Below are 25,998 nucleotides of genomic sequence, written 5' to 3' on the forward strand. Positions count from 1 at the left end.
ATAGAAGATAATAGGCCTATAGCACAGCCCCACGCACAGTGCATGCCCCGTACACCCCACCATAGAAGATAATAGACCTATAGCACAGCCCCACGCACAGAGCATGCCCAGTACACCCCACCATAGAAGATAATAGACCTATAGCACAGCCCCCCGCACAGAGCATGCCCCATACACCCCACCATAGAAGATAATAGACCTATAGCACAGCCCCGCACAGAGCATGCCCAGTACACCCCACCATAGAGGATAATAGACCTATAGCACAGCCCCCGCACAGAGCATGCCCCGTACACCCCACCATAGAAGATAATAGGCCTATAGCACAGCCCCACGCACAGTGCATGCCCCGTACACCCCGCCATAGAAGATAATAGGCCTATAGCACAGCCCCCGCACAGAGCATGCCCCGTACACACCACCATAGAAGATAATAGACCTATAGCACAGCCCCACGCACAGTGCATGCCCACTACACACCACCATAGAAGATAATAGGCCTATAGCACAGCCCCCCGCACAGAGCATGCCCACTACACACCACCATAGAAGATAATAGGCCTATAGCACAGCCCCCCGCACAGAGCATGCCCCGTACACCTCGCCATAGAAGATAATAGACCTATAGCACAGCCCCCCGCACAGAGCATGCCCACTACACACCACCATAGAAGATAATAGACCTATAGCACAGCCCCCGCACAGAGCATGCCCAGTACACCCCGCCATAGAAGATAATAGACCTATAGCACAGCCCCCGCACAGAGCATGCCCAGTACACCCCGCCATAGAAGATAATAGCCCTATAGCACAGCCCCACGCACAGAGCATGCCCCGTACACCCCACCATAGAAGATAATAGACCTATAGCACAGCCCCCCGCACAGAGCATGCCCAGTACACCCCACCATAGAAGATAATAGACCTATAGCACAGCACCCCGCACAGAGCATGCCCCGTACACCCCGCCATAGAAGATAATAGGCCTATAGCACAGCCCCCCACACAGAGCATGCCCAGTACACCCCGCCATAGAAGATAATAGACCTATAGCACAGCCCCCGCACAGAGCATGCCCAGTACACCCCGCCATAGAAGATAATAGACCTATAGCACAGCCCCCGCACAGAACATGCCCCGTACACCCCGCCATAGAAGATAATAGGCCTATAGCACAGCCCCCGCACAGAACATGCCCCGTACACCCCACCATAGAGGATAATAGACCTATAGCACAGCCCCCGCACAGAGCATGCCCCGTACACCCCGCCATAGAAGATAATAGGGCTATAGCACAGCCCCCGCACAGAGCATGCCCAGTACACCCCACCATAGAAGATAATAGACCTATAGCACAGCCCCCCGCACAGAGCATGCCCAGTACACCCCACCATAGAAGATAATAGCCCTATAGCACAGCCCCCCGCACAGAGCATGCCCAGTACACCCCGCCATAGAAGATAATAGGCCTATAGCACAGCCCCCCGCACAGAGCATGCCCCGTACACCCCGCCATAGAAGATAATAGACCTATAGCACAGCACCCCGCACAGAGCATGCCCCGTACACCCCGCCATAGAAGATAATAGGCCTATAGCACAGCCCCCCGCACAGAGCATGCCCCGTACACCCCGCCATAGAAGATAATAGACCTATAGCACAGCACCCCGCACAGAGCATGCCCCGTACACCCCACCATAGAAGATAATAGACCTATAGCACAGCCCCACGCACAGTGCATGCCCCGTACACCCCACCATAGAAGATAATAGGCCTATAGCACAGCCCCCCGCACAGAGCATGCCCCGTACACACCACCATAGAAGATAATAGACCTATAGCACAGCACCCCGCACAGAGCATGCCCCGTACACACCACCATAGAAGATAATAGACCTATAGCACAGCACCCCGCACAGAGCATGCCCCGTACACCCCACCATAGAGGATAATAGGCCTATAGCACAGCCCCCCGCACAGAGCATGCCCAGTACACCCCACCATAGAAGATAATAGCCCTATAGCACAGCCCCCGCACAGAGCATGCCCACTACACCCCGCCATAGAAGATAATAGGCCTATAGCACAGCCCCCGCACAGTGCATGCCCCGTACACCCCGCCATAGAAGATAATAGCCCTATAGCACAGCCCCACGCACAGTGCATGCCCAGTACACCCCACCATAGAAGATAATAGGCCTATAGCACAGCCCCACGCACAGAGCATGCCCAGTACACCCCACCATAGAAGATAATAGCCCTATAGCACAGCCCCCCGCACAGAGCATGCCCAGTACACCCCGCCATAGAAGATAATAGGCCTATAGCACAGCCCCCCGCACAGAGCATGCCCCGTACAACCCACCATAGAAGATAGACCTATAGCACAGCCCCCGCACAGAGCATGCCCACTACACCCCGCCATAGAAGATAATAGGCCTATAGCACAGCCCCCGCACAGAGCATGCCCCCTACACCCCGCCATAGAAAATAATAGGCCTATAGCACAGCCCCCCGCACAGAGCATGCCCAGTACACCCCGCCATAGAGGATAATAGGCCTATAGCACAGCCCCCGCACAGAGCATGCCCAGTACACCCCGCCATAGAAGATAATAGGCCTATAGCACAGCCCCGCACAGAGCATGCCCACTACACCCCGCCATAGAGGATAATAGGCCTATAGCACAGCCCCCCGCACAGAGCATGCCCCATACACCCCACCATAGAAGATAATAGGCCTATAGCACAGCCCCCCGCACAGAGCATGCCCCGTACACCCCACCATAGAAGATAATAGGCCTATAGCACAGCCTCGTACAGAGCATGCCCAGTACACCCCACCATAGAAGATAATAGGCCTATAGCACATCCCCACGCACAGAGCATGCCCCGTACACCCCACCATAGAAGAGAATAGGCCTATAGCACAGCCCCCGCACAGAGCATGCCCCGTACACCCCACCATAGAAGATAATAGGCCTATGGCACAGCCTCGTACAGAGCATGCCCAGTACACCCCACCATAGAAGATAATAGGCCTATAGCACATCCCCACGCACAGAGCATGCCCCGTACACCCCACCATAGAAGAGAATAGGCCTATAGCACAGCCCCCGCACAGAGCATGCCCAGTACACCCCACCATAGAAGATAATAGGCCTATAGCACAGCCCCCGCACAGAGCATGCCCACTACACCCCGCCATAGAAGATAATAGGCCTATAGCACAGCCCCCGCACAGAGCATGCCCCCTACACCCCGCCATAGAAGATAATAGGCCTATAGCACAGCCCCCCGCACAGAGCATGCCCAGTACACCCCACCATAGAAGATAATAGGCCTATAGCACAGCCCCGCACAGAGCATGCCCAGTACACCCCACCATAGAGGATAATAGGCCTATAGCACAGCCCCCGCACAGAGCATGCCCCCTACACCCCACCATAGAAGATAATAGGCCTATAGCACAGCCCCCCGCACAGAGCATGCCCAGTACACCCCACCATAGAAGATAATAGGCCTATAGCACAGCCCCCCGCATAGAGCATGCCCCGTACACCCCGCCATAGAAGATAATAGGCCTATAGCACAGCCCCCTGCACAGAGCATGCCCAGTACACCCCGCCATAGAGGATAATAGGCCTATAGCACAGCCCCCCGCACAGAGCATGCCTACTACACCCCGCCATAGAAGAGAATAGGCCTATAGCACAGCCCCCGCACAGAGCATGCCCCGTACACCCCACCATAGAAGATAATAGGCCTATAGCACAGCCCCCGCACAGAGCATGCCCCGTACACACCACCATAGAAGATAATAGGCCTATAGCACAGCCCCCGCACAGAGCATGCCCCATACACCCCACCATAGAAGATAATAGGCCTATAGCACAGCCCCCCGCACAGAGCATGCCTACTACACCCCGCCATAGAAGAGAATAGGCCTATAGCACAGCCCCCGCACAGAGCATGCCCCGTACACCCCACCATAGAAGATAATAGGCCTATAGCACAGCCCCGCACAGAGCATGCCCAGTACACCCCACCATAGAAGATAATAGGCCTATAGCACAGCCCCGCACAGAGCATGCCCCGTACACACCACCATAGAAGATAATAGGCCTATAGCACAGCCCCCGCACAGAGCATGCCCCGTACACACCACCATAGAGGATAATAGGCCTATAGCACAGCCCCACGCACAGAGCATGCCCAGTACACCCCGCCATAGAAGATAATAGGCCTATAGCACAGCCCCCGCACAGAGCATGCCCCGTACACACCACCATAGAAGATAATAGACCTATAGCACAGCCCCCGCACAGAGCATGCCCCGTACACACCACCATAGAAGATAATAGGCCTATAGCACAGCCCCCGCACAGAGCATGCCCCGTACACACCACCATAGAAGAGAATAGGCCTATAGCACAGCCCCCGCACAGAGCATGCCCAGTACACCCCACCATAGAAGATAATAGGCCTATAGCACAGCCCCCGCACAGAGCATGCCCAGTACACCCCACCATAGAAGATAATAGCCCTATAGCACAGCCTCGCACAGAGCATGCCCCGTACACCCCGCCATAGAAGATAATAGCCCTATAGCACAGCCCCCGCACAGAGCATGCCCCCTACACCCCGCCATAGAAGATAATAGGCCTATAGCACAGCCCCCTGCACAGAGCATGCCCCATACACCCCACCATAGAAGATAATAGACCTATAGCACAGCCCCCACACAGAGCATGCCCCCTACACCCCACCATAGAAGATAATAGGCCTATAGCACAGCCCCCGCACAGAGCATGCCCCCTACACCCCGCCATAGAAGATAATAGGCCTATAGCACAGCCCCCGCACAGAGCATGCCCCCTACACCCCGCCATAGAAGATAATAGGCCTATAGCACAGCCCCCGCACAGAGCATGCCCCGTACACACCACCATAGAAGATAATAGGCCTATAGCACAGCCCCCGCACAGAGCATGCCCAGTACACCCCACCATAGAAGATAATAGGCCTATAGCACAGCCCCCGCACAGAGCATGCCCAGTACACCCCACCATAGAAGATAATAGGCCTATAGCACAGCCCCCGCACAGAGCATGCCCACTACACACCACCATAGAAGATAATAGGCCTATAGCACAGCCCCCCGCACAGAGCATGCCCAGTACACCCCACCATAGAAGATAATAGGCCTATAGCACAGCCCCCCGCACAGAGCATGCCCAGTACACCCCGCCATAGAAGATAATAGACCTATAGCACAGCCCCCGCACAGAGCATGGCCAGTACACTCCGCCATAGAAAATAACAGGCCTATAGCACAGCCCCGCACAGAGCATGCCCCATACACCCCGCCATAGAAGATAATAGGCCTATAGCACAGCCCCCGCACAGAGCATGCCCCGTACACCCCACCATAGCAGATAATAGGCCTATAGCACAGCCCCCGCACAGAGCATGCCCACTACACACTGCCATAGCAGATAATAGCCCTATAGCACAGCCCCACGCACAGAGCATGCCCCGTACACACCACCATAGAAGATAATAGCCCTATAGCACAGCCCCCGCACAGAGCATGCCCCGTACACCCCGCCATAGAAGATAATAGGCCTATAGCTCAGCCCCCCGCACAGAGCATGCCCCGTACACACCACCATAAAAGATAATAGGCCTATAGCTCAGCCCCCCGCACAGAGCATGCCCACTACACCCCGCCATAGAAGATAATAGCCCTATAGCACAGCCCCCCGCACAGAGCATGCCCAGTACACCCCGCCATAGAGGATAATAGGCCTATAGCACAGCCCCCGCACAGAGCATGCCCAGTACACCCCGCCATAGAAGATAATAGGCCTATAGCACAGCCCCCCGCACAGAGCATGCCCCGTACACCCCGCCATAGAAGATAATAGGCCTATAGCACAGCCCCCCGCACAGAGCATGCCCAGTACACCCCGCCATAGAAGATAATAGGCCTATAGCACAGCCCCCGCACAGAGCATGCCCACTACACCCCGCCATAGAGGATAATAGGCCTATAGCACAGCCCCCGCACAGAGCATGCCCAGTACACCCCACCATAGAAGATAATAGGCCTATAGCACAGCCCCCCGCAAAGAGCATGCCCCGTACACCCCACCATAGAAGATAATAGGCCTATAGCACAGCCCCCGCACAGAGCATGCCCAGTACACCCCACCATAGAAGATAATAGACCTATAGCACAGCCCCCGCACAGAGCATGCCCAGTACACCCCGCCATAGAAGATAATAGGCCTATAGCACAGCCCCCCGCACAGAGCATGCCCAGTACACCCCACCATAGAAGATAATAGGCCTATATCACAGCCCCCCGCACAGAGCATGCCCAGTACACCCCACCATAGAAGATAATAGGCCTATAGCACAGCCCCCCGCACAGAGCATGCCCCCTACACCCCACCATAGAAGATAATAGGCCTATAGCACAGCCCCCTGCACAGAGCATGCCCAGTACACCCCGCCATAGAAGATAATAGACCTATAGCACAGCCCCCGCACAGAGCATGCCCAGTACACCCCACCATAGAAGATAATAGACCTATAGCACTGCCCCCGCACAGAGCATGCCCAGTACACCCCACCATAGAAGATAATAGACCTATAGCACAGCCCCGCACAGAGCATGCCCACTACACCCCGCCATAGAAGATAATAGGCCTATAGCACAGCCCCCCGCACAGAGCATGCCCAGTACACCCCGCCATAGAGGATAATAGGCCTATAGCACAGCCCCCCGCACAGAGCATGCCCCGTACACCCCGCCATAGAAGATAATAGGCCTATAGCACAGCCCCCCGCACAGAGCATGCCCCGTACACCCCGCCATAGAAGATAATAGGCCTATAGCACAGCCCCCCACACAGAGCATGCCCAGTACACCCTATAGAAGATAATAGACCTATAGCACAGCCCCCCGCACAGAGCATGCCCAGTACACCCCACCATAGAAGATAATAGGCCTATAGCACAGCCCCCGCACAGAGCATGCCCACTACACCCCGCCATAGAAGATAATAGGCCTATAGCACAGCCCCACGCACAGAGCATGCCCCGTACACCCCACCATAGAAGATAGACCTATAGCACAGCCCCCGCACAGAGCATGCCCACTACACCCCGCCATAGAAGATAATAGGCCTATAGCACAGCCCCCCGCACAGAGCATGCCCACTACACCCCGCCATAGAAGATAATAGGCCTATAGCACAGCCCCCCGCAAAGAGCATGCCCCGTACACCCCACCATAGAAGATAATAGGCCTATAGCACAGCCCCACGCACAGAGCATGCCCCCTACACCCCGCCATAGAAGATAATAGGCCTATAGCACAGCCCCCGCACAGAGCATGCCCAGTACACCCCACCATAGAAGATAATAGACCTATAGCACAGCCCCGCACAGAACATGCCCCGTACACCCCGCCATAGAAGATAATAGGCCTATAGCACAGCCCCCCGCACAGAGCATGCCCAGTACACCCCGCCATAGAAGATAATAGGCCTATAGCACAGCCCCCCGCAAAGAGCATGCCCCGTACACACCACCATAGAGGATAATAGGCCTATAGCACAGCCCCCGCACAGAGCATGCCCACTACACCCCGCCATAGAGGATAATAGGCCTATAGCACAGCCCCCCGCACAGAGCATGCCCAGTACACCCCACCATAGAGGATAATAGACCTATAGCACAGCCCCCCGCACAGAGCATGCCCAGTACACCCCACCATAGAGGATAATAGACCTATAGCACAGCCCCCCGCACAGAGCATGCCCCCTACACCCCACCATAGAAGATAATAGGCCTATAGCACAGCCCCCGCACAGAGCATGCCCAGTACACCCCACCATAGAGGATAATAGACCTATAGCACAGCCCCCCGCACAGAGCATGCCCCCTACACCCCACCATAGAAGATAATAGGCCTATAGCACAGCCCCCGCACAGAGCATGCCCCGTACACCCCGCCATAGAGGATAATAGGCCTATTGCACAGCCCCCGCACAGAGCATGGCCAGTACACTCCGCCATAGAAGATAACAGGCCTATAGCACAGCCCCCGCACAGAGCATGCCCAGTACACCCCACCATAGAGGATAATAGGCCTATAGCACAGCCCCCCGCACAGAGCATGCCCCGTACACACCACCAAAGAAGATAATAGGCCTATAGCACAGCCCCCGCACAGAGCATGCCCAGTACACCCCGCCATAGAAGATAATAGGCCTATAGCACAGCCCCGCACAGAGCATGCCCCCTACACCCCGCGATAGAAGATAATAGACCTATAGCACAGCCCCCGCACAGAGCATGCCCAGTACACCCCACCATAGAAGATAATAGGCCTATAGCACAGCCCCCCGCACAGAGCATGCCCAGTACACCCCACCATAGAAGATAATAGGCCTATAGCACAGCCCCCCGCACAGAGCATGCCCACTACACCCCGCCATAGAAGATAATAGGCCTATAGCACAGCCCCCCGCACAGAGCATGCCCCCTACACCCCACCATAGAGGATAATAGGCCTATAGCACAGCCCCCCGCACAGAGCATGCCCCGTACACCCCACCATAGAAGATAATAGACCTATAGCACAGCCCCCGCACAGAGCATGCCCCGTACACCCCACCATAGAAGATAATAGACCTATAGCACAGCCCCACGCACAGTGCATGCCCCCTACACCCCACCATAGAAGATAATAGGCCTATAGCACAGCCCCCGCACAGAGCATGCCCCCTACACCCCGCCATAGAAGATAATAGGCCTATAGCACAGCCCCCTGCACAGAGCATGCCTCCTACACCCCACCATAGAAGATAATAGGCCTATAGCACAGCCCCCGCACAGAGCATGCCCAGTACACCCCGCCATAGAAGATAATAGGCCTATAGCACAGCCCCCCGCACAGAGCATGCCCAGTACACCCCACCATAGAAGATAATAGGCCTATAGCACAGCCCCCCGCACAGAGCATGCCCACTACACCCCGCCATAGAAGATAATAGGCCTATAGCACAGCCCCACGCACAGAGCATGCCCAGTACACCCCACCATAGAAGATAATAGGCCTATAGCACAGCCCCCCGCACAGAGCATGCCCCCTACACCCCGCCATAGAAGATAATAGGCCTATAGCACAGCCCCCTGCACAGAGCATGCCTCCTACACCCCACCATAGAAGATAATAGCTTACACCCTCTCTGTAGTGTGACCTCTGCACATGTCACGGAGCATGCCCACAACACTCGCCCGTGAGTCTGATGCGGTCTATGGGCCATGAAGCGGCTGTAAAACAGATCTCCAAATGCAGTTAAAGTGCAGAAAGCACGGCCAGCCCCATAATGAGGTGCAGATAACAGTGTATATATTATATACAATCCCCCTCTAGACTCAGGATTGGGGGCGCTGTGGCTCCACGCTGGGACCGCCGGCTCGTGACGTCCTCACTCTCCAGCTGGTGACAGCTCTTCAGCCACGGACAGGAAGGAGGAGAGGAAATTCCACCGACAGTTCCCGGAGTTTACTGAAAACCAACTGTTCTTCCAAAATAAAGACGAGGCGGCCGAGCGCACAGGCCAGGAATCCGGCGGAGAAGACGTCTTACCTCATATCTTCAAGGAGATCGCATTCTGCCTGATGCTTGGCTTGCAGCTTCGTCATCTGGTCGGCCTGAATGTTTTTCAGCTCTTGTGTAACTTTCACCTAAAGAATGCAAAGAAGAAATGAGAAAAATGTCGCAGGAAAAGGGCGCATACCCTACGGGGTCCGCAAACCGCAGTGCCGCAGAACGGGTGTGCTACACCGCAGGTGCGAAACATAAACCCCATGGGCATCTATGGAGAACATTGTACAGAAAAAGGGATATACATCCAGTAAAGTATTCTTAGCAGAGGTGGAATCCTGCCTATCTAGTCTCCTGCAGTACGATCACATTATTGATTGCCCTCAGGTTGCGTTTGTGTAAGCCCTAAACCAAATTTCAACAAGGGTGTCCTATTCTGTACAAATAAAATATGACTTATACAAGTTAAACACTTTGATAGTTTAAAATCCAAATGTTTACAAGCGTCCTTAGGAGTAGAAAGTCCACGGCACATCCAGTGAGTTTCCCAAAAGTGCTTTATTTTAATTCCATGTATGCATTAAAAGAGCGGGCAGAGAACCGGATGCAGGTCTCTAAAGGACGACGGCCGTTTCGTACCTCTTGGTGCTTCGACGGGTCCACTTTGGTGGACCCATCGAAGTATTAAGAGGTACAAAACGGCCGTCGTCTTTTAGAGACCTGCATCCGGTTCTCTGCCTGCTGTTTTGGTGGACCCATCAAAGTACCAAGAGGTACTAAACTGCCGTCGTCCTATAGAGACCTGCACCCGGTTCTCTGCCCGCTGTTTTGGTGGACCCAACAAAGAACCAAGAGGTACGAAACAGACGTCGTCCTGTAGAGACCTGCACCCGGTTCTCTGTCCGCTTATTTGGTGGACCCATCGAAGTACCAAGAGGTACGAAACGGCCGTCTTCCTTTAGAGACCTGCACCCGTTTCTCTGCCCGATTTTGGTGGACCCATCGAAGTACCAAGAGGTACGAAACAGCCGTCGTCCTTTAGAGAACTGCACCCGGTTCTGGACCCGTCGAAGTACCAAGAGGTACGAAACGGCCGTCGTCCTTTAGAGACCTGCACCCGGTTCTGGACCCGTCGAAGTACCAAGAGGTACGAAACGGCCGTCGTCCTTTAGAGACCTGCACCCGGTTCTGGACCCGTCGAAGTACCAAGAGGTACGAAACGGCCGTCGTTCTTTAGAGACCTGCACCCGGTTCTCTGCCCGCTCTTTTAATGCATACATGGAATTAAAATAAAAGCACTTTTGGGAAACTCATTGGATGTGCCGTGGACTTTCTACTCCTATGGACGCTTGTAAACTTCATCTGCCTTCTTTCCACGTGCACCGGAGACCCATACAACGGAAGGAACCGACCAGCTCACTCCTTCCTGGCACCGCAAAGAGCTCAGCAAGGTAGTGCAGAACCGCATTCTTGTTTGTTGGATTAAAATCCAAATGTTTATTATTAGAAGCTTAAAAAAATAAATAAATAAGAATAAGTGAAAAATCAAATAAATCTATCCCAGATGTTATGAGCAGGAATACAGAGGTACACTCATAGTGAATATTACAGTCAATGAATAACAATAAGCCAATAAAATCCTGTCTACAGTGTTAATTAAATGCACACAGATGAATAATAATAGAATAATGAAGCTAATAACTTCCAACTGTAGAAAACAGGACAATATGACGAATTAAACAATATAAAAAAAATAGTCACCCAACCTCTAAATTTCTGGCCCCGACACACGTTTTGCTTTCCTCTTTGTATTCCCTTGACAAAGCATAAAACGAAACTCACATCGGGGCGCGGCCACTAAACTATTTGATATTGTGCAATTCGCTACATTGTTCTTTGTATTGTATTTGGATATTTTATGCTTAATTATACTATTATTACTCAGCTGTGTGCATTTAATGAGACCAGATTTTATTGGCTTGTTGTTCTCTATGAATTTACCTCTATATTTCTGCCCATGACATCTGCGTTGTACTTGTTTGATCTTTTACTATTTTTTGATTGTATAAACCTGCCTATCTATTCCCCTGCTGTACAACATAGGCATTCGGTGTCAAAAGACATTACAACACCACAGGCTATTACAAAACATTTTATGTCACAATATAGCATATTATGAATATTCCACCTATAATTGTATCCACCTGCCCATCTTGTCTCCAGCAGTACACTATAACCTTGTACACAGGAGAGAGAAAGGTGGACTATCCAGTTCCTGACAGTACAACAAAAGCATTTACAGCTTGTGGGGACATTCAGTCTTCATAGTGCGGAGACCATCCTGATGAAGTTCAAGCCAGTTTAATCACCCTGTCTATCTAGTCTCCTGCAATATGAGAGGTAATCATTGCCAGACATGTCATTATGACCTCGCACCCTTATCAGAATTGTCCTTTCAGAGTGTGCCAACCTGTCCATGTAGCTGGCAGCTGCTACTAATCAGTCATTATACACGTTAATACCATATGGAGAAAAACTGTTTGATAACATTTAGTTTAAGCAACCTGCCTATCTTAATCCTGCAGTACAACAGAAGTATTCAAAAGACAATAGTGCCAATCAGACATTATGATCTCGCACTCTAGTTCAAAGAGGATGAAGGTCCTGATGACAATCAGCCCATTGTTGCATCCACCTGTCTATCTAGTCTCCAGCAGTACCACAGATATTCAGAGCCTTCAGTCCACTATAGTGTCCTCTCTATGTATTACTGCTGGAGAATAGATAGCCAGGACAGCATAATGGACTGAAGGCTCTGAATATCTATGGTACTACTGACAAATATTCAGAGCCTTCATTGCACAATGGTGTCCTGCCTATCTATACTCCAGCAGCACCACAGATATTCAGAGCCTTCAGGTCACTATGGTGCCCTGACTATCCATGTGGTGCTGCTGGAGAATAGATAGCCAGGGCAGCATAGTGGACTGAAGGCTCTCAATATCTGTGGTACTGCTGACAAATAAATATTCAGCACCTTCAGTTCACTGTGGTGTTCTGTCTATCTAGTTTCCAGCAGCAGCGCAGATATTCACAGCCTTCAGTTCACTATGGTGTCCTGCCTATCTATTCTCCAGCAGCACCACAGATATTTAGAGCCTTCAGTTTACTATGGTGCCCTGAATATCTATTCTCCAGCTGCACCACATATAGCATATTCAGTGTCTTCAGTTCACTATGGTGTCCTGCCTATCTATTCTCCAGCAGCACTACAGATATTCAGAGCCTTCAGTCCCCTATGCTGCCCTGTCTATTCTCCAACAGTACCACATAGATAGGAAGGACACCATAGTGAGATGAAGGCTCTGAATATCTATGGTGCTGCTTGAGAATAGATAGGCAGGACACCATAGTGATCTGAAGCCACTGAATATCTTTAGTGCTGCCGGAGAATAGATAGGCAGGACACCACAGTGAACTCAAGGCTCTGAATATTTATTTGGCAGCAGTATCACAGATATTCAGAGCCTTCATTTCACTATGTTGTCCTACCTATCTATTCTCCAGCAGCACCACAGATATTCAGAGGTTTCATTTTACTATGGTGTCCTGCCTATCTATTCTCCAGCTGCGCCACAGATATTCAGGACCTTCAGGTCACAATGGTGTCCTGCCTATCTATTCTCCAGCAGTACCACATAGATAGGCAGGACACCATAGTGATCTGAAGGCTCTGAATATTTGGCAGCAGTACCACAGATATTCAGAGCCTTCGTTTCATTATGTTGTCCTGCCTACCTATTCTTCAGTAGCACCACAGATATTCAGAGGTTTCATTTTACTATGGTGTCCTGCCTATCTATTCTCCAGCAGCGCCACAGATATTCAGATCCTTCAGGTCACAATGGTGTCCTGCCTATCTATTCTCCAGCAGTACCACATAGATAGGAAGGACACCATAGTGAGGTGAAGGCTCTGAATATCTGTGGTGCTGCTTGAGAATAGATAGGCAGGACACCATAGTGATCTGAAGGCTCTGAATATTTGGCAGCAGTACCACAGATATTCAGAGCCTTCATTTTACTATGGTGTCCTGCCTATCTATTCTCCAGCAGCGCCACAGATATTCAGAACCTTCAGGTCACAATGGTGTCCTGCCTATCTATTCTCCAGCAGTACCACATAGATAGGAAGGACACCATAGTGAGGTGAAGGCTCTGAATATCTGTGGTGCTGCTTGAGAATAGATAGGCAGGACACCATAGTGATCTGAAGGCTCTGAATATTTGGCAGCAATACCACAGATATTCAGAGCCTTCATTGTACTATGTTGTCCTGCCTACCTATTCTCCAGCAGCACCACAGATACTCAGAGCTTTCAGTCCACTGTGTTGTCCTGCCTATCTATTCTCCAGCAGCATCAAAGATATTCAAAGTCAAGAGTCAGTCAATGAATACAACCCATACTAGAAAACTATTGAAGCTCAACTTCATTTACTGGAGCGAAGCAGCAATACCCGACAACTCACAGACACAGGGGGGCGCTATTTGTTTTTTTTTTAAAAAAAAGCAGCAACAATTCCCTAATCCTGCACTACCCTTTTTAACATGGAGACTGAACAGCAAGCATGAAGATAATGTGCTGCAGCGGAAAACGCAATTTGTGATTTTTTTTTGCACCTGGAATATTTAGTTTAATTCAAAAAGGTGGTAAAAGGGAAGGTTAAATCCCCTCCTAATGCCGCTTATCGGCCACATCAAGCACACGGCTAATCTACTCCTGGCTTCACAGAAACGGGAAACGTCATCGATGCACCTCACCCAAAATGTCGTCAGACCACGCAGGTGGATCAAAGGGCAGCGAGGACATCAGCGTGCGCAGGGAAGGTCACCACCACAGCGAGGATCACCCACAGAAATGCATCACTCGCACTTTGTTACTCGGTTTGCTCTTTTTTACTCCATTTTATAAATTGCTCACACTTTTTTTTCTGCTTTGTGTGCGGAATTTAGTGATTTGGGATTTTTCACCTGATTCTACAATTGCGATGTTTTTAAAAAGTTGCAGAATTCCGCTCCAGTCATCCCCGATGTATCTTCTAGTACGCCGGAATTTTGGTGCAATTTTTGCCAAATGTGCAGCTGTTTACAAAAAGACATTTGACAATAAAAATGGCCATTTTTTACTTGGTGCACGAAATTCATGAATTTGGAACAATTTTCAAGTATTTGGTGTTCATTAAAAAACTGCAACTTAAACCAGAAGTAAAAAAAAGGAAAATGGACTTAAAAATAAATAAATAAAAAATACGCAAATGATGATTCCGGCAAAATTCTTTGTCAAGTTTAATAATTGGCATTTGTAAACGCTACAGGTGATAAAGGGGAAAGTTGGTAATTAGGAGTCTGCTGCAGAAGACAGAAAATGTCCAAAACTGAAAATGATTGGAAATGTCCCATTCAAAGCTGCATCTCCTATTCTCCAGGTAGGAAATAAAATGAGGGCTGCGCTGCTTACCCCCTGCAACACCCCCTCCTGTGATTACACCCCGATGTGTAAATCCACCACTGCTGTGGTAAACCCTACTGCGATTAGGTCCTCCACCTTTTGTGATTACCGCCTTCTGCGATTATCCTCTCCCCATCCATCTCCTGTGACTACCTACCTCTCCCTCCTGTGATTAACCGGTCCTACTACCCCCCCTCACCCTCCTGCGACTAATCCCCCCCTCACCCTCCTGCAACTAACCCACCCCCCCTCACCCTCCTGCGACTAACCAACCCCCCCTCCGGCAACTAATCCCCCCCTTTACCCTCATGCGACTAACCCCCCACCCCCTCACCCTCCTGCGACTAACCCACCCCCCCCTCACCCTCCTGCAACTAACCCCCCCCTCATCCTCCTGCAACTAACCCACCCCCCCTCACCCTCCAGCGACTAATCCCCCCCCTCACCCTCCTGCGACTAACCCCCCTCACCCTCCTGCAACTAACCCCCCCCCTCACTCCTGCAACTAACCCCCCCTCTCACCCTCCTGCAACTAACCCCCCCCTCACCCTCCTGCAACTAACCCCCCCCTCACCCTCCTGCAACTAACCCCCCCCTCACCCTCCTGCAACTAACCCCCCCCCTCACCCTCCTGCAACTAACCCCCCCCTCACCCTCCTGCAACTAACCCCCCCCTCACCCTCCTGCAACTAACCCCCCCACCCTCCTGCAACTAACCCCCCCTCACCCTCCTGCAACTAACCCCCCCCTCACCCTCCTGCAACTAACCCCACCCCCCTTACCCTCCTGCGACTAACCCCCCCCCCTTACCCTCCTGCGACTAACCCCCCCCACCCTCCTGCGACTAACCCCCCCACCCTCCTGCGACTAACCCCCCCCTCACCCTCCTGCAACTAACCCCCCCCTTACCCTCCTGCGACTAACCCCCCCCACCCTCCTGCGACTAACCCCCCCCTCACCCTCCTGCAACTAACCCCCCCCACCCTCCTGCAACTAACCCCCCCACCCTCCTGCAACTAACCCCCCCTCACCCTCCTGCAACTAACCCCCCCCACCCTCCTGCAACTAACCCACCCCCCTCACCCCCCTGCAACTAACCCCCCCATCACCCTCCTGCAACTAACCCCCCCCATCACCCTCACGCGACTAAACCCCCCCCCTCACGCGACTAAACCCCCCCCCCTCACGCGACTAACACCCCCCCCCCTCACGCGACTAACCCCCCCCTCACGCGACTAACCCCCCTCACCCTCCTGCGACTAACCCCCCCCCCCCTCAACCTCCTGCGACTAACCCCCTCCTGTGCCCACTATCTCCTGAATGGTAGTAGAGTAGCTGATAAACCAACTGTACAACTTTGATAACTAGTTTGATAATTGGGGTGAGATTTTGGGGCGTTTGATGTTCTCAAAATTGCACAAATATTTTTAAAGTAAAATCAACTATAGGGTGAGGGAAAAAAAATGCCTCTGACTGTGCAGCCGTCACCTGAACGCCAGCGCTGCTTTGTAGTAGGGGGTAAATACTCCAGTCACATCCAGAGCTGCACTCGTGGTGACATGCTCCAGCCGCATCCAGAGCTGCACTCGTGGTGACATGCTCCAGCTGCATCCAGAGCTGCACTCGTGGTGACATGCTCCAGTCGCATCCAGAGCTGCACTCGTGGTGACATGCTCCAGCCGCATCCAGAGCTGCACTCGTGGTGACATGCTCCAGTCGCATCCAGAGCTGCACTCGTGGTGACATGCTTCAGCCGCATCCAGAGCTGCACTCGTGGTGACATGCTCCAGTCGCATCCAGAGCTGCACTCGTGGTGACATGCTCCAGTCGCATCCAGAGCTGCACTCGTGGTGACATGCTCCAGCCGCATCCAGAGCTGCACTCATGGTGACACCTCGTCCATGTAGGTGAAGAGCATTTTCCATACTCCCCGCAGCTATAGACGTCCTCCGACCTCGGCGTTACCTGCACAGAGCGGAAGGAGGCGCCGCTATCAGTCACAACCAGAGGAGCAGGTGGGAAATGGAAAGTCACGACTCAGCCCCGAGAAACGAAACTCATCCGCGATCTGCCGGGGACAGACCTGATGTAACGGCAAAACGTACCGCAATAAAGCATGAAAGAGGACGGAGGAAACTGCAACCGGGAGACGTGATAATAATGCACGGATACAGCGTAACAAGGCGCCATATCTCAGCCCATGGACCCGCTCCTTACACTCCAGTCACAGCCAGAGCTGCACTCACATCCTGCACTTGGAAGCCGTCAACAAACAGCCACGATGCTCTCAGGGACTGTCCAAGGTTTACAACAACTTTGGGTGGTCCCCGCTCACAAACTGTCATAAGAGACCCCCAGAATTAGCTAGAATGCAGAGGAACCTAAGAGCAAGTGAAATTTTTTCCCACAGCGCCCCCACAGGAGACATGAGGTGGAACACAGGATCAGTAATGTATGTACACAGTGACTGCACCAGCAGAATAGTGAGTGCAGCTGTGGGGTATAATACAGGAGGTAACCCAGGATCAGTAATGTATGTACACAGTGACTGCACCAGCAGAATAGTGAGTGCAGCTCTGGAGTAGGAGGTAACCCAGGATCAGTAATGTAATGTATGTACACAGTGACTGCACCAGCAGAATAGTGAGTGCAGCTCTGGAGTATAATATAGGATGTAACTCAGGATCAGTAATGTAATGTATGTACACAGTGACTGCACCAGCAGAATAGTGAGTGCAGCTCTGGAGTATAATACAGCAGGTAACTCAGGATCAGTAATGTAATGTATGTACACAGTGACTGCACCAGCAGAATAGTGAGTACAGCTCTGGAGTATAATAGAGAATGTAACCCAGGATCAGTAATGTAATGTATGTACACAGTGACTGCACCAGCAGAATAGTGAGTGCAGCTCTGGAGTGTAATACAGGAGGTAACTCAGGATCAGTAATGTAATGTATGTACACAGTGACTGCACCAGCAGAATAGTGAGTGCAGCTCTGGAGTATAATACAGGAGGTAACCCAGGATCAGTAATGTAATGTATGTACACAGTGACTGCACCAGCAGAATAGTGAGTGCAGCTCTGGAGTATAATACAGGAGGTAACTCAGGATCAGTAATGTAATGTATGTACACAGTGACTGCACCAGCAGAATAGAGAGTGCAGCTCTGGAGTATAATACAGGAGGTAACTCAGGATCAGTAATGTAATGTATGTACACAGTGACTGCACCAGCAGAATAGTGAGTGCAGCTCTGGAGTATAATACAGAATGTAACTCAGGATCAGTAATGTAATGTATGTACACAGTGACTGCACCAGCAGAATAGTGAGTACAGCTCTGGGGTATAATACAGGAGGTAACTCAGGATCAGTAATGTAATGTATGTACACAGATTGCACCAGCAGAATAGTGAGTGCAGCTCTGGAGTATAATATAGGATGTAACTCAGGATCAGTAATGTAATGTATGTACACAGTGACTGCACCAGCAGAATAGTGAGTGCAGCTCTGGAGTATAATACAGGAGGTAACTCAGGATCAGTAATGTAATGTATGTACACAGTGACTGCACCAGCAGAATAGTGAGTGCAGCTCTGGAGTATAATACAGAATGTAACTCAGGATCAGTAATGTAATGTATGTACACAGTGACTGCACCAGCAGAATAGTGAGTGCAGCTCTGGAGTATAATACAGGAGGTAACCCAGGATCAGTAATGTAATGTATGTACACAGTGACTGCACCAGCAGAATAGTGAGTGCAGCTCTGGAGTATAATACAGGAGGTAACTCAGGATCAGTAATGTAATGTATGTACACAGTGACTGCACCAGCAGAATAGTGAGTGCAGCTCTGGAGTATAATACAGGAGGTAACTCAGGATCAGTAATGTAATGTATGTACACAGTGATTGCACCAGCAGAATAGTGAGTGCAGCTCTGGAGTATAATACAGGAGGTAACTCAGGAGAGGTAGATATTCTACACTGTTTACGGAGTATTTCATTATTGAGCCAAATAAAGCAGATGGTTCTGATGTGAGAAGCCGTTTAATACCCGTCCATGTAACCTGCCATTTAGCACCAGTGTAAAAACAGATATAGACACTTGGCTTCTTCCTTATCTCTGTACTTTACCTCTTCACATTGTAACCATATGTGAGACACCAAGGATCTGCAGGTATGAAATAAGGATACACAAGGAATAATAAGATGCTCAGAGATGCTGGGAGATGGCGTCCTGTAACATTTTGCTGACCCGGCTACAGACGTATCTAGTACAATCCACTAAGAAAAAAGAGGGGGTCCCTGCAAGCAAGAAACCTTAACGCCCCCCCCCCGTCCCCCAAATTCTGTAAGGATTAAAAAACCCACCTCCTCACAACCAACGTCCTCTACAGCCGACAGCCACATCCAAGACACCAACATCTCCACAATGCTCGGACTATGAGAAGTGGAGGGGCTGCACCACCTTTATTTAAGGACAGACCTCACCCCCCCCATTGGCTTCTCAGATTGGAGAAGTTAGAAATAAGAACAAGCAGACAATTGATTCTTCTGTTCGGAAATCAAAAAAGTTTCCAAAATCTTCCAAGAACAATTGTCGTGTAAAGGTTCCCCAAATCATAAAAAAGTTTCACAACTCAAAAGGAGCCGACGTCAGGAACCACGGGGAGAAGATACGAGCTCCCTGCGGATACTGGATATTGTCATTGTACAGGGACGGGCCGCCGAGCCCCGCGGACAAGGCGACGGGCCGCCGAGCCCCGCGGACAAGGCGACGGGCCGCCGAGCCCCGCGGACAAGGCGACGGGCCGCCGAGCCCCGCGGACAAGGCGACGGGCCGCCGAGCCCCGCGGACAAGGCGACGGGCCGCCGAGCCCCGCGGACAAGTCTCAGAGGTGACTTTTAAAATTTCCCATCACTGGAGCCAAGAGGCTGAGGTCAACCCCTGATAATAGCCCAGAGCATCAACCTCCTCAGTTGGTGGCGGCTTTATACCCCTCCATCTGACACTCAGCATTGTGCTTGGTGATGTACGGCTCGGCATTGTGCTTGGTGATGTACGGCTCGGCATTATGCTTGGTGATGTACGGCTCGGCATTGTGCTTGGTGATGTACGGCTCGGCATTGTGCTTGGTGATGTACGGCTCGGCATTGTGCTTGGTGATGTATGGCTCAGCATTGTGATTGGTGAGGTATGGCTCGGCATTGTGCTTGGTGATGTACGGCTCGGCATTGTGCTTGGTGATGTACGGCTCAGCATTGTGCTTGGTGATGTATGGCTCAGCATTGTGCTTGGTGATGTATGGCTCAGCATTGTGCTTGGTGATGTACGGCTCAGCATTGTGCTTGGTGATCTACGGCTCGGCATTGTGCTTGGTGATGTACGGCTCGGCATTGTGCTTGGTGATGTACGGCTCGGCATTGTGCTTGGTGATGCACGGCTCGGCATTGTGCTTGGTGATGCACGGCTCGGCATTGTGCTTGGTGATGTACGGCTCGGCATTGTGCTTGGTGATGTACGGCTCGGCATTGTGCTTGGTGATGTACGGCTCGGCATTGTGCTTGGTGATGTACGGCTCGGCATTGTGCTTGGAGATGTACGGCTCGGCATTGTGCTTGGAGATGTACGGCTCGGCATTGTGCTTAGTGATATACGGCTCGGCATTGTGCTTGGTGATGTACGGCTCGGCATTGTGCTTGGTGATGTACGGCTCGGCATTGTGCTTGGTGATGTACGGCTCAGCATTGTGCTTGGTGATGTACGGCTCGGCATTGTGCTTGGTGATGTACGGCTCGGCATTGTGCTTGGTGATGTATGGCTCAGCATTGTGCTTGGTGATGTATGGCTCGGCATTGTGCTTGGTGATATACGGCTCAGCATTGTGCTTGGTGATGTACGGCTCAGCATTGTGCTTGGTGATGTACGGCTCGGCATTGTGCTTGGTGATGTACGGCTCGGCATTGTGCTTGGTGATGTATGGCTCAGCATTGTGCTTGGTGATGTATGGCTCGGCATTGTGCTTGGTGATATACGGCTCAGCATTGTGCTTGGTGATGTACGGCTCGGCATTGTGCTTGGTGATGTATGGCTCAGCATTGTGATTGGTGAGGTATGGCTCGGCATTGTGCTTGGTGATGTACGGCTCGGCATTGTGCTTGGTGATCTACGGCTCGGCATTGTGCTTGGTGATGTACGGCTCGGCATTGTGCTTGGTGATGTACGGCTCGGCATTGTGCTTGGTGATGCACGGCTCGGCATTGTGCTTGGTGATGCACGGCTCGGCATTGTGCTTGGTGATGTACGGCTCGGCATTGTGCATGGTGATGTATGGCTCAGCATTGTGCTTGGTGATGTACGGCTCAGCATTGTGCTTGGTGATGTATGGCTCAGCATTGTGCTTGGTGATGTACGGCTCGGCATTGTGCTTGGAGATGTACGGCTCGGCATTGAGCTCTGTGATGTACGGATGCTGCAGCTGCTCAGCCATGAAGCTCCCGGCATTCGCAGTGTTTGTGAAGGAAATATATATATAGATTTGTACAGATGGAGCAGCACTTGGTGCATCAATGCGCACAATGTTGTCTGTGTTTCCCGCACAGACTCTCTATATGTGCACCCTTCCTACGTGGCAGGTGAGCGTGGCTCTCATACGGCCGCGCAGTGTAACCAGGGACACGGCTGCTGGAAATATCTCTCCGGAAACAACAGGTAGAGCTCGCTGCAATTATCACAGAAACATCCTGGAAAAACCTCCGCACCGCCAGGGATGAGCGGCCACAACAACTGCATCCGGTCCGAGCGATCCTCTGTGGCCCGGTCCTCATCGCTCGTCACAGTGTATCAGTGCAGGTAAAATGGATCAGTCTGGAATCGTCTGTCTGGACCGGATACAATGTAACAAATGCTCAGCAGTAAGAAGGCTGGACTCATGATTGCATTTTGTTTTTGTCTAGTTTTTTGGTATTTTTCCGCTTTTTTACTATTTACACCTCATTTGTGCCTTTTCTAAGTTCTCTTTAATTCCTGTTCTTTGTGGACGAGGATCGGAGATTCCAAATTTTCGCAGTTTAATCATCAATTGCGCCTTTTCAGACTTTTGCTGTTTTAGCAGATCTTGTGAATTTTGGGGACAAAAAGGCTCAAAAAACCTCAAGAGCATTTTTTATTTTGCACAAAGTTCATGAGCAGCGAGCAACAATGGGAAGAATTTCAGCGAGCAACAATGGGAAGAATGTGGGGGAAAAAAAAACAAAAAAAAAATAAAATGAAAAAAAGTGACAAAAACCCCTGGAAATGATGAATCGGGCCCTGAGGGTCCCATCACAGTGGTCTCACTCCCACTAGTCACAAGACCTGCTGCAGGTGTGTCCTTGCTGGGAGCGCTGCTCCGCAGGTAATGCCAGTGAATACACTCACACCCTCCATTATCGTCCTATACACACAGCTCCACTGCAAAAGCCAGGAATAGCCCCTACCTGCCCGGGGCGGAGAGCTGAGGACCAGATAGGAGGCCACATGCTTAACCCCATAGACACCAGACTACTTACCTGAACACATAACGCCTATATTTATACAGTATATATATATATATATATATATATATATATATATATATATATATATATATATATATATATGTGTGTATGTATAATGTATATATATGTGTATATTATTATTATATATATATATATATATATATATATATATATATATATATATATATATATATATATATATATATATATATATATATATATATATATATATATATATATACACACACACACACACACACACACACATTATACATATACACATATACATAAATATGTGTGTGTGTGTGTGTGTGTGTGTGTATATATATATATTTATGTGTATATGTATAATATATATTATATATATATATATATATTATACACATACACATAAATATATATACACACACACACACATCCGATCACACACACACACTGACGATATCGCACATACGCGCTCACACAATCACAACATCCGGAGATACCACATGCTTCCGGCCATGTGATCCTCCGAGAGGCCAATCCGTGCGGGGGGGGCAGAGCCGAGGCGAGCGGCCAATCCGCTGCTTGTCTCCGTAAGGACACAATTTTGGAGCAAGACAGACAGACAGACAGAATAAGGCAATTATATATATATATATTCCTTTGTGCCCACCGCAGTGCACCATGGGCACCGGCGTATGTATGGCATATTCATAGGATCTACTATAAATGTCCTATCAGTGGGAATCCAGTTGCTCGGACCCATGTAGGACCCTACGTATGTGTGACCCTGGACGGGGGCTGCTTCCAGCTCCAGACTGATACAAGTGTAACAAAGCTTCAGCTGTGAGAATTATCAGCCCTAACAGGTTTTCAGCCTCACGACGCAAAGTTATTCACTGACATCAAGCAGAGATCTTGAAAATGTACAGAAAATAAAAATGCAAAAAGTCTGTGAGAAGCCTCCACACATTAATGATGGAAAACATTGTACCTAGAGGAATAAATAAAGGGGGACTCTGGTGGGAAATGTATCCCCCATACACAGGATCAGTAATAACCTCTAGATTGGTGGAGTCTGATTTCAGGGACCCCCACGGGGGCAACCTGTATTCCAAATAAAATGGAACGACAGTGAACATGTCTGACCACCGCTCCACTCACACCCAATGGTGGCCGCGGGAAAAAGCAGAATACAGCACAGCAACAGAAGACAACCCGCGAGGAACGAAAGGGGGGGAGGGGGGGGGGAACCCGGCCCGCGAGTAATGGAAAGTGGGGAAACCCGGCCCGAACAATCAAGCATCAGCAACCACGCTCCATTCTAGCAGAATAAAATACCCAATGGTGGCTGTGGGAGAAAGCAGAATCCAGCACAGCAAGGAATAAACCTGCCCCCCCGGGAAACGGAAAAGGGGAGAGCCAGTCCCCGGAGAACAGAAGAGGGAAAAACCGGCCCCCAGAGAACAAACGATCATCAGCAACCAGGGGGAAAAGCCAGCACCCGGAGAAGGGGGAAGAGGGGAAAAACCGGTCCCCGGAGAACAGAAAAGGGAAAAACCGGTCCCCGGAGAACAGAAAAGGGAAAAACCGGTCCCCGGAGAACAGAAAAGGGAAAAAACGGTCCCCGGAGAACAGAAAAGGGAAAAAACGGTCCCCGGAGAACAGAAAAGGGAAAAAACGGTCCCCGGAGAACAGAAAAGGGAAAAAACGGTCCCCGGAGAACAGAAAAGGGAAAAAACGGTCCCCGGAGAACAGAAAAGGGAAAAAACGGTCCCCGGAGAACAGAAAAGGGAAAAAACGGTCCCCGGAGAACAGAAAAGGGAAAAAACGGTCCCCGGAGAACAGAAAGGGGATAAAACGGTCCCCGGAGAACAGAAAAGGGAAAAAACGGTCCCCGGAGAACAACAGAGCATCAGCAACTGGGGGAAAAGCCAGCCCCCGGAGAAGGGGAAGAGGGGGAAAGCCAGCCCCCGGAAAAGGGGAAGAGGGGGAAAACCAGCCCCCGGAAAAGGGGAAGAGGGGGAAAACCAGCCCCCGGAAAAGGGGAAGAGGGGGAAAACCAGCCCCCGGAAAAGGGGAAAAGGGGAAGAGGGGGAAAACCAGCCCCCGGAGAACAGAAAAGGGAAAAACCGGCCCCCGGAGAACAACCGATCATCAGCAACCAGGGGAAAAGCCGGCCCCCAGGAAAGAGGGAAAAACCGGCCCTCGAAGAAAGGGGAACAAGGGAAAAACCAGCCCCCGAGGAAGGGGGAAAAAGGGAAAAACCAGCCCCCGAGGAAGGGGGAAAAAGGGAAAAACCAGCCCCCGAGGAAGGAGGAAAAACCGGACCCTGGAGAAGGGAGAAGAGGGAAAAACCAAGCATCAGCAACCAAGCTCTATTCTAGCAGAATAAAAGTTGCCCCATTCATTCCAGCGGTTAGCCCCACACCAATCTAGAGGTTATATTGCCTAACCAATAAACTTCAACTAGAACATCCCTTTAAAGGATTGCACTGCTACCTATCAGTAAACCCCTTTAATGGGCAGGTTGGGCCAAAGACTGCATGGGAAGATCCTGCACCCCCCACCCCGGGCTCAGACATCTGGCAGAAAAATATACATTGTGATTTTTTTAGTAGGACACGACGATCCCTGAACCGTTATACACTGAAGTGTGGACCAGATTATCAAAATGTATCAAGTTCCAAATTCCAGATGTAGCAGAGCTGAGAATGATCCCGGCAGACACTGCTCTGCTACACGTGCCGCCTACAGGTAATCCCAGTCACCTATAGGGAGAAGTACAGACCTGCGCTCGCCCTCCAGTGCTGAACATAGCCCGGACACTGAGGAAGCCGCAACATTCCGCCATATTCCAGACTGTTACAACGTATCACTCAGCACAGGCCGGGCGACATCCTCACACCGGGGCGGCCGCTGATTGGTCGGTTCCAATCTCTGAGGCATTAATGCCCTTTTCTTTGTCTAGTATTGCACTATTTTACGTCTTGTACCTAATTCTTCTTTAAAGTTGCATCTATTTTTAACTCTTTTTTCCCCTATTTTCGTGGCCGCCCTTTTTGTCCTCCAGATGTTTGCGGCCGATTCATTATTTGTGACGCTCCGTTCTTGAGCACATGTTCTTCAGTCGCTCCTGGACTGAATTTTTTCATATGCCAGAAAAAATTTTCCCAAACGTTTAGAATCTCGTGTTACATTTTTACAGATCATTTGACTTTTTTGCCCTTAAAAACGAACAAAAAGGTAAAAGAAATATAAATCAAATAAAGAGCATTTGTGTAAAATAACTTGCATTAAAGACTTTGCTGCAAAACAGTGCCGAAAGCCACCAA

The 25,998-nt window shown here is 50.7% G+C and overlaps 1 protein-coding gene across 4 annotated transcripts in view; it reads right to left on the minus strand.

Annotated features, from left to right (window-relative positions):
- Positions 1-25,998, minus strand: part of FCHSD2 (FCH and double SH3 domains 2) — a 142,012-nt gene that overhangs the window by 111,380 nt on the left and 4,634 nt on the right. For all 4 annotated transcript variants that reach the window (XM_075334728.1, XM_075334726.1, XM_075334727.1 and 1 more), the window contains exon 2: positions 9,670-9,767. In XM_075334728.1, the coding sequence (XP_075190843.1) occupies positions 9,670-9,767 (98 nt within the window). The remainder of the gene's footprint in view (positions 1-9,669; positions 9,768-25,998) is intronic.

The sequence above is a fragment of the Anomaloglossus baeobatrachus genome, chromosome 2 (genome assembly GCF_048569485.1).
Source record: "Anomaloglossus baeobatrachus isolate aAnoBae1 chromosome 2, aAnoBae1.hap1, whole genome shotgun sequence".
In the NCBI taxonomy this organism is placed as follows: domain Eukaryota; kingdom Metazoa; phylum Chordata; class Amphibia; order Anura; family Aromobatidae; genus Anomaloglossus; species Anomaloglossus baeobatrachus.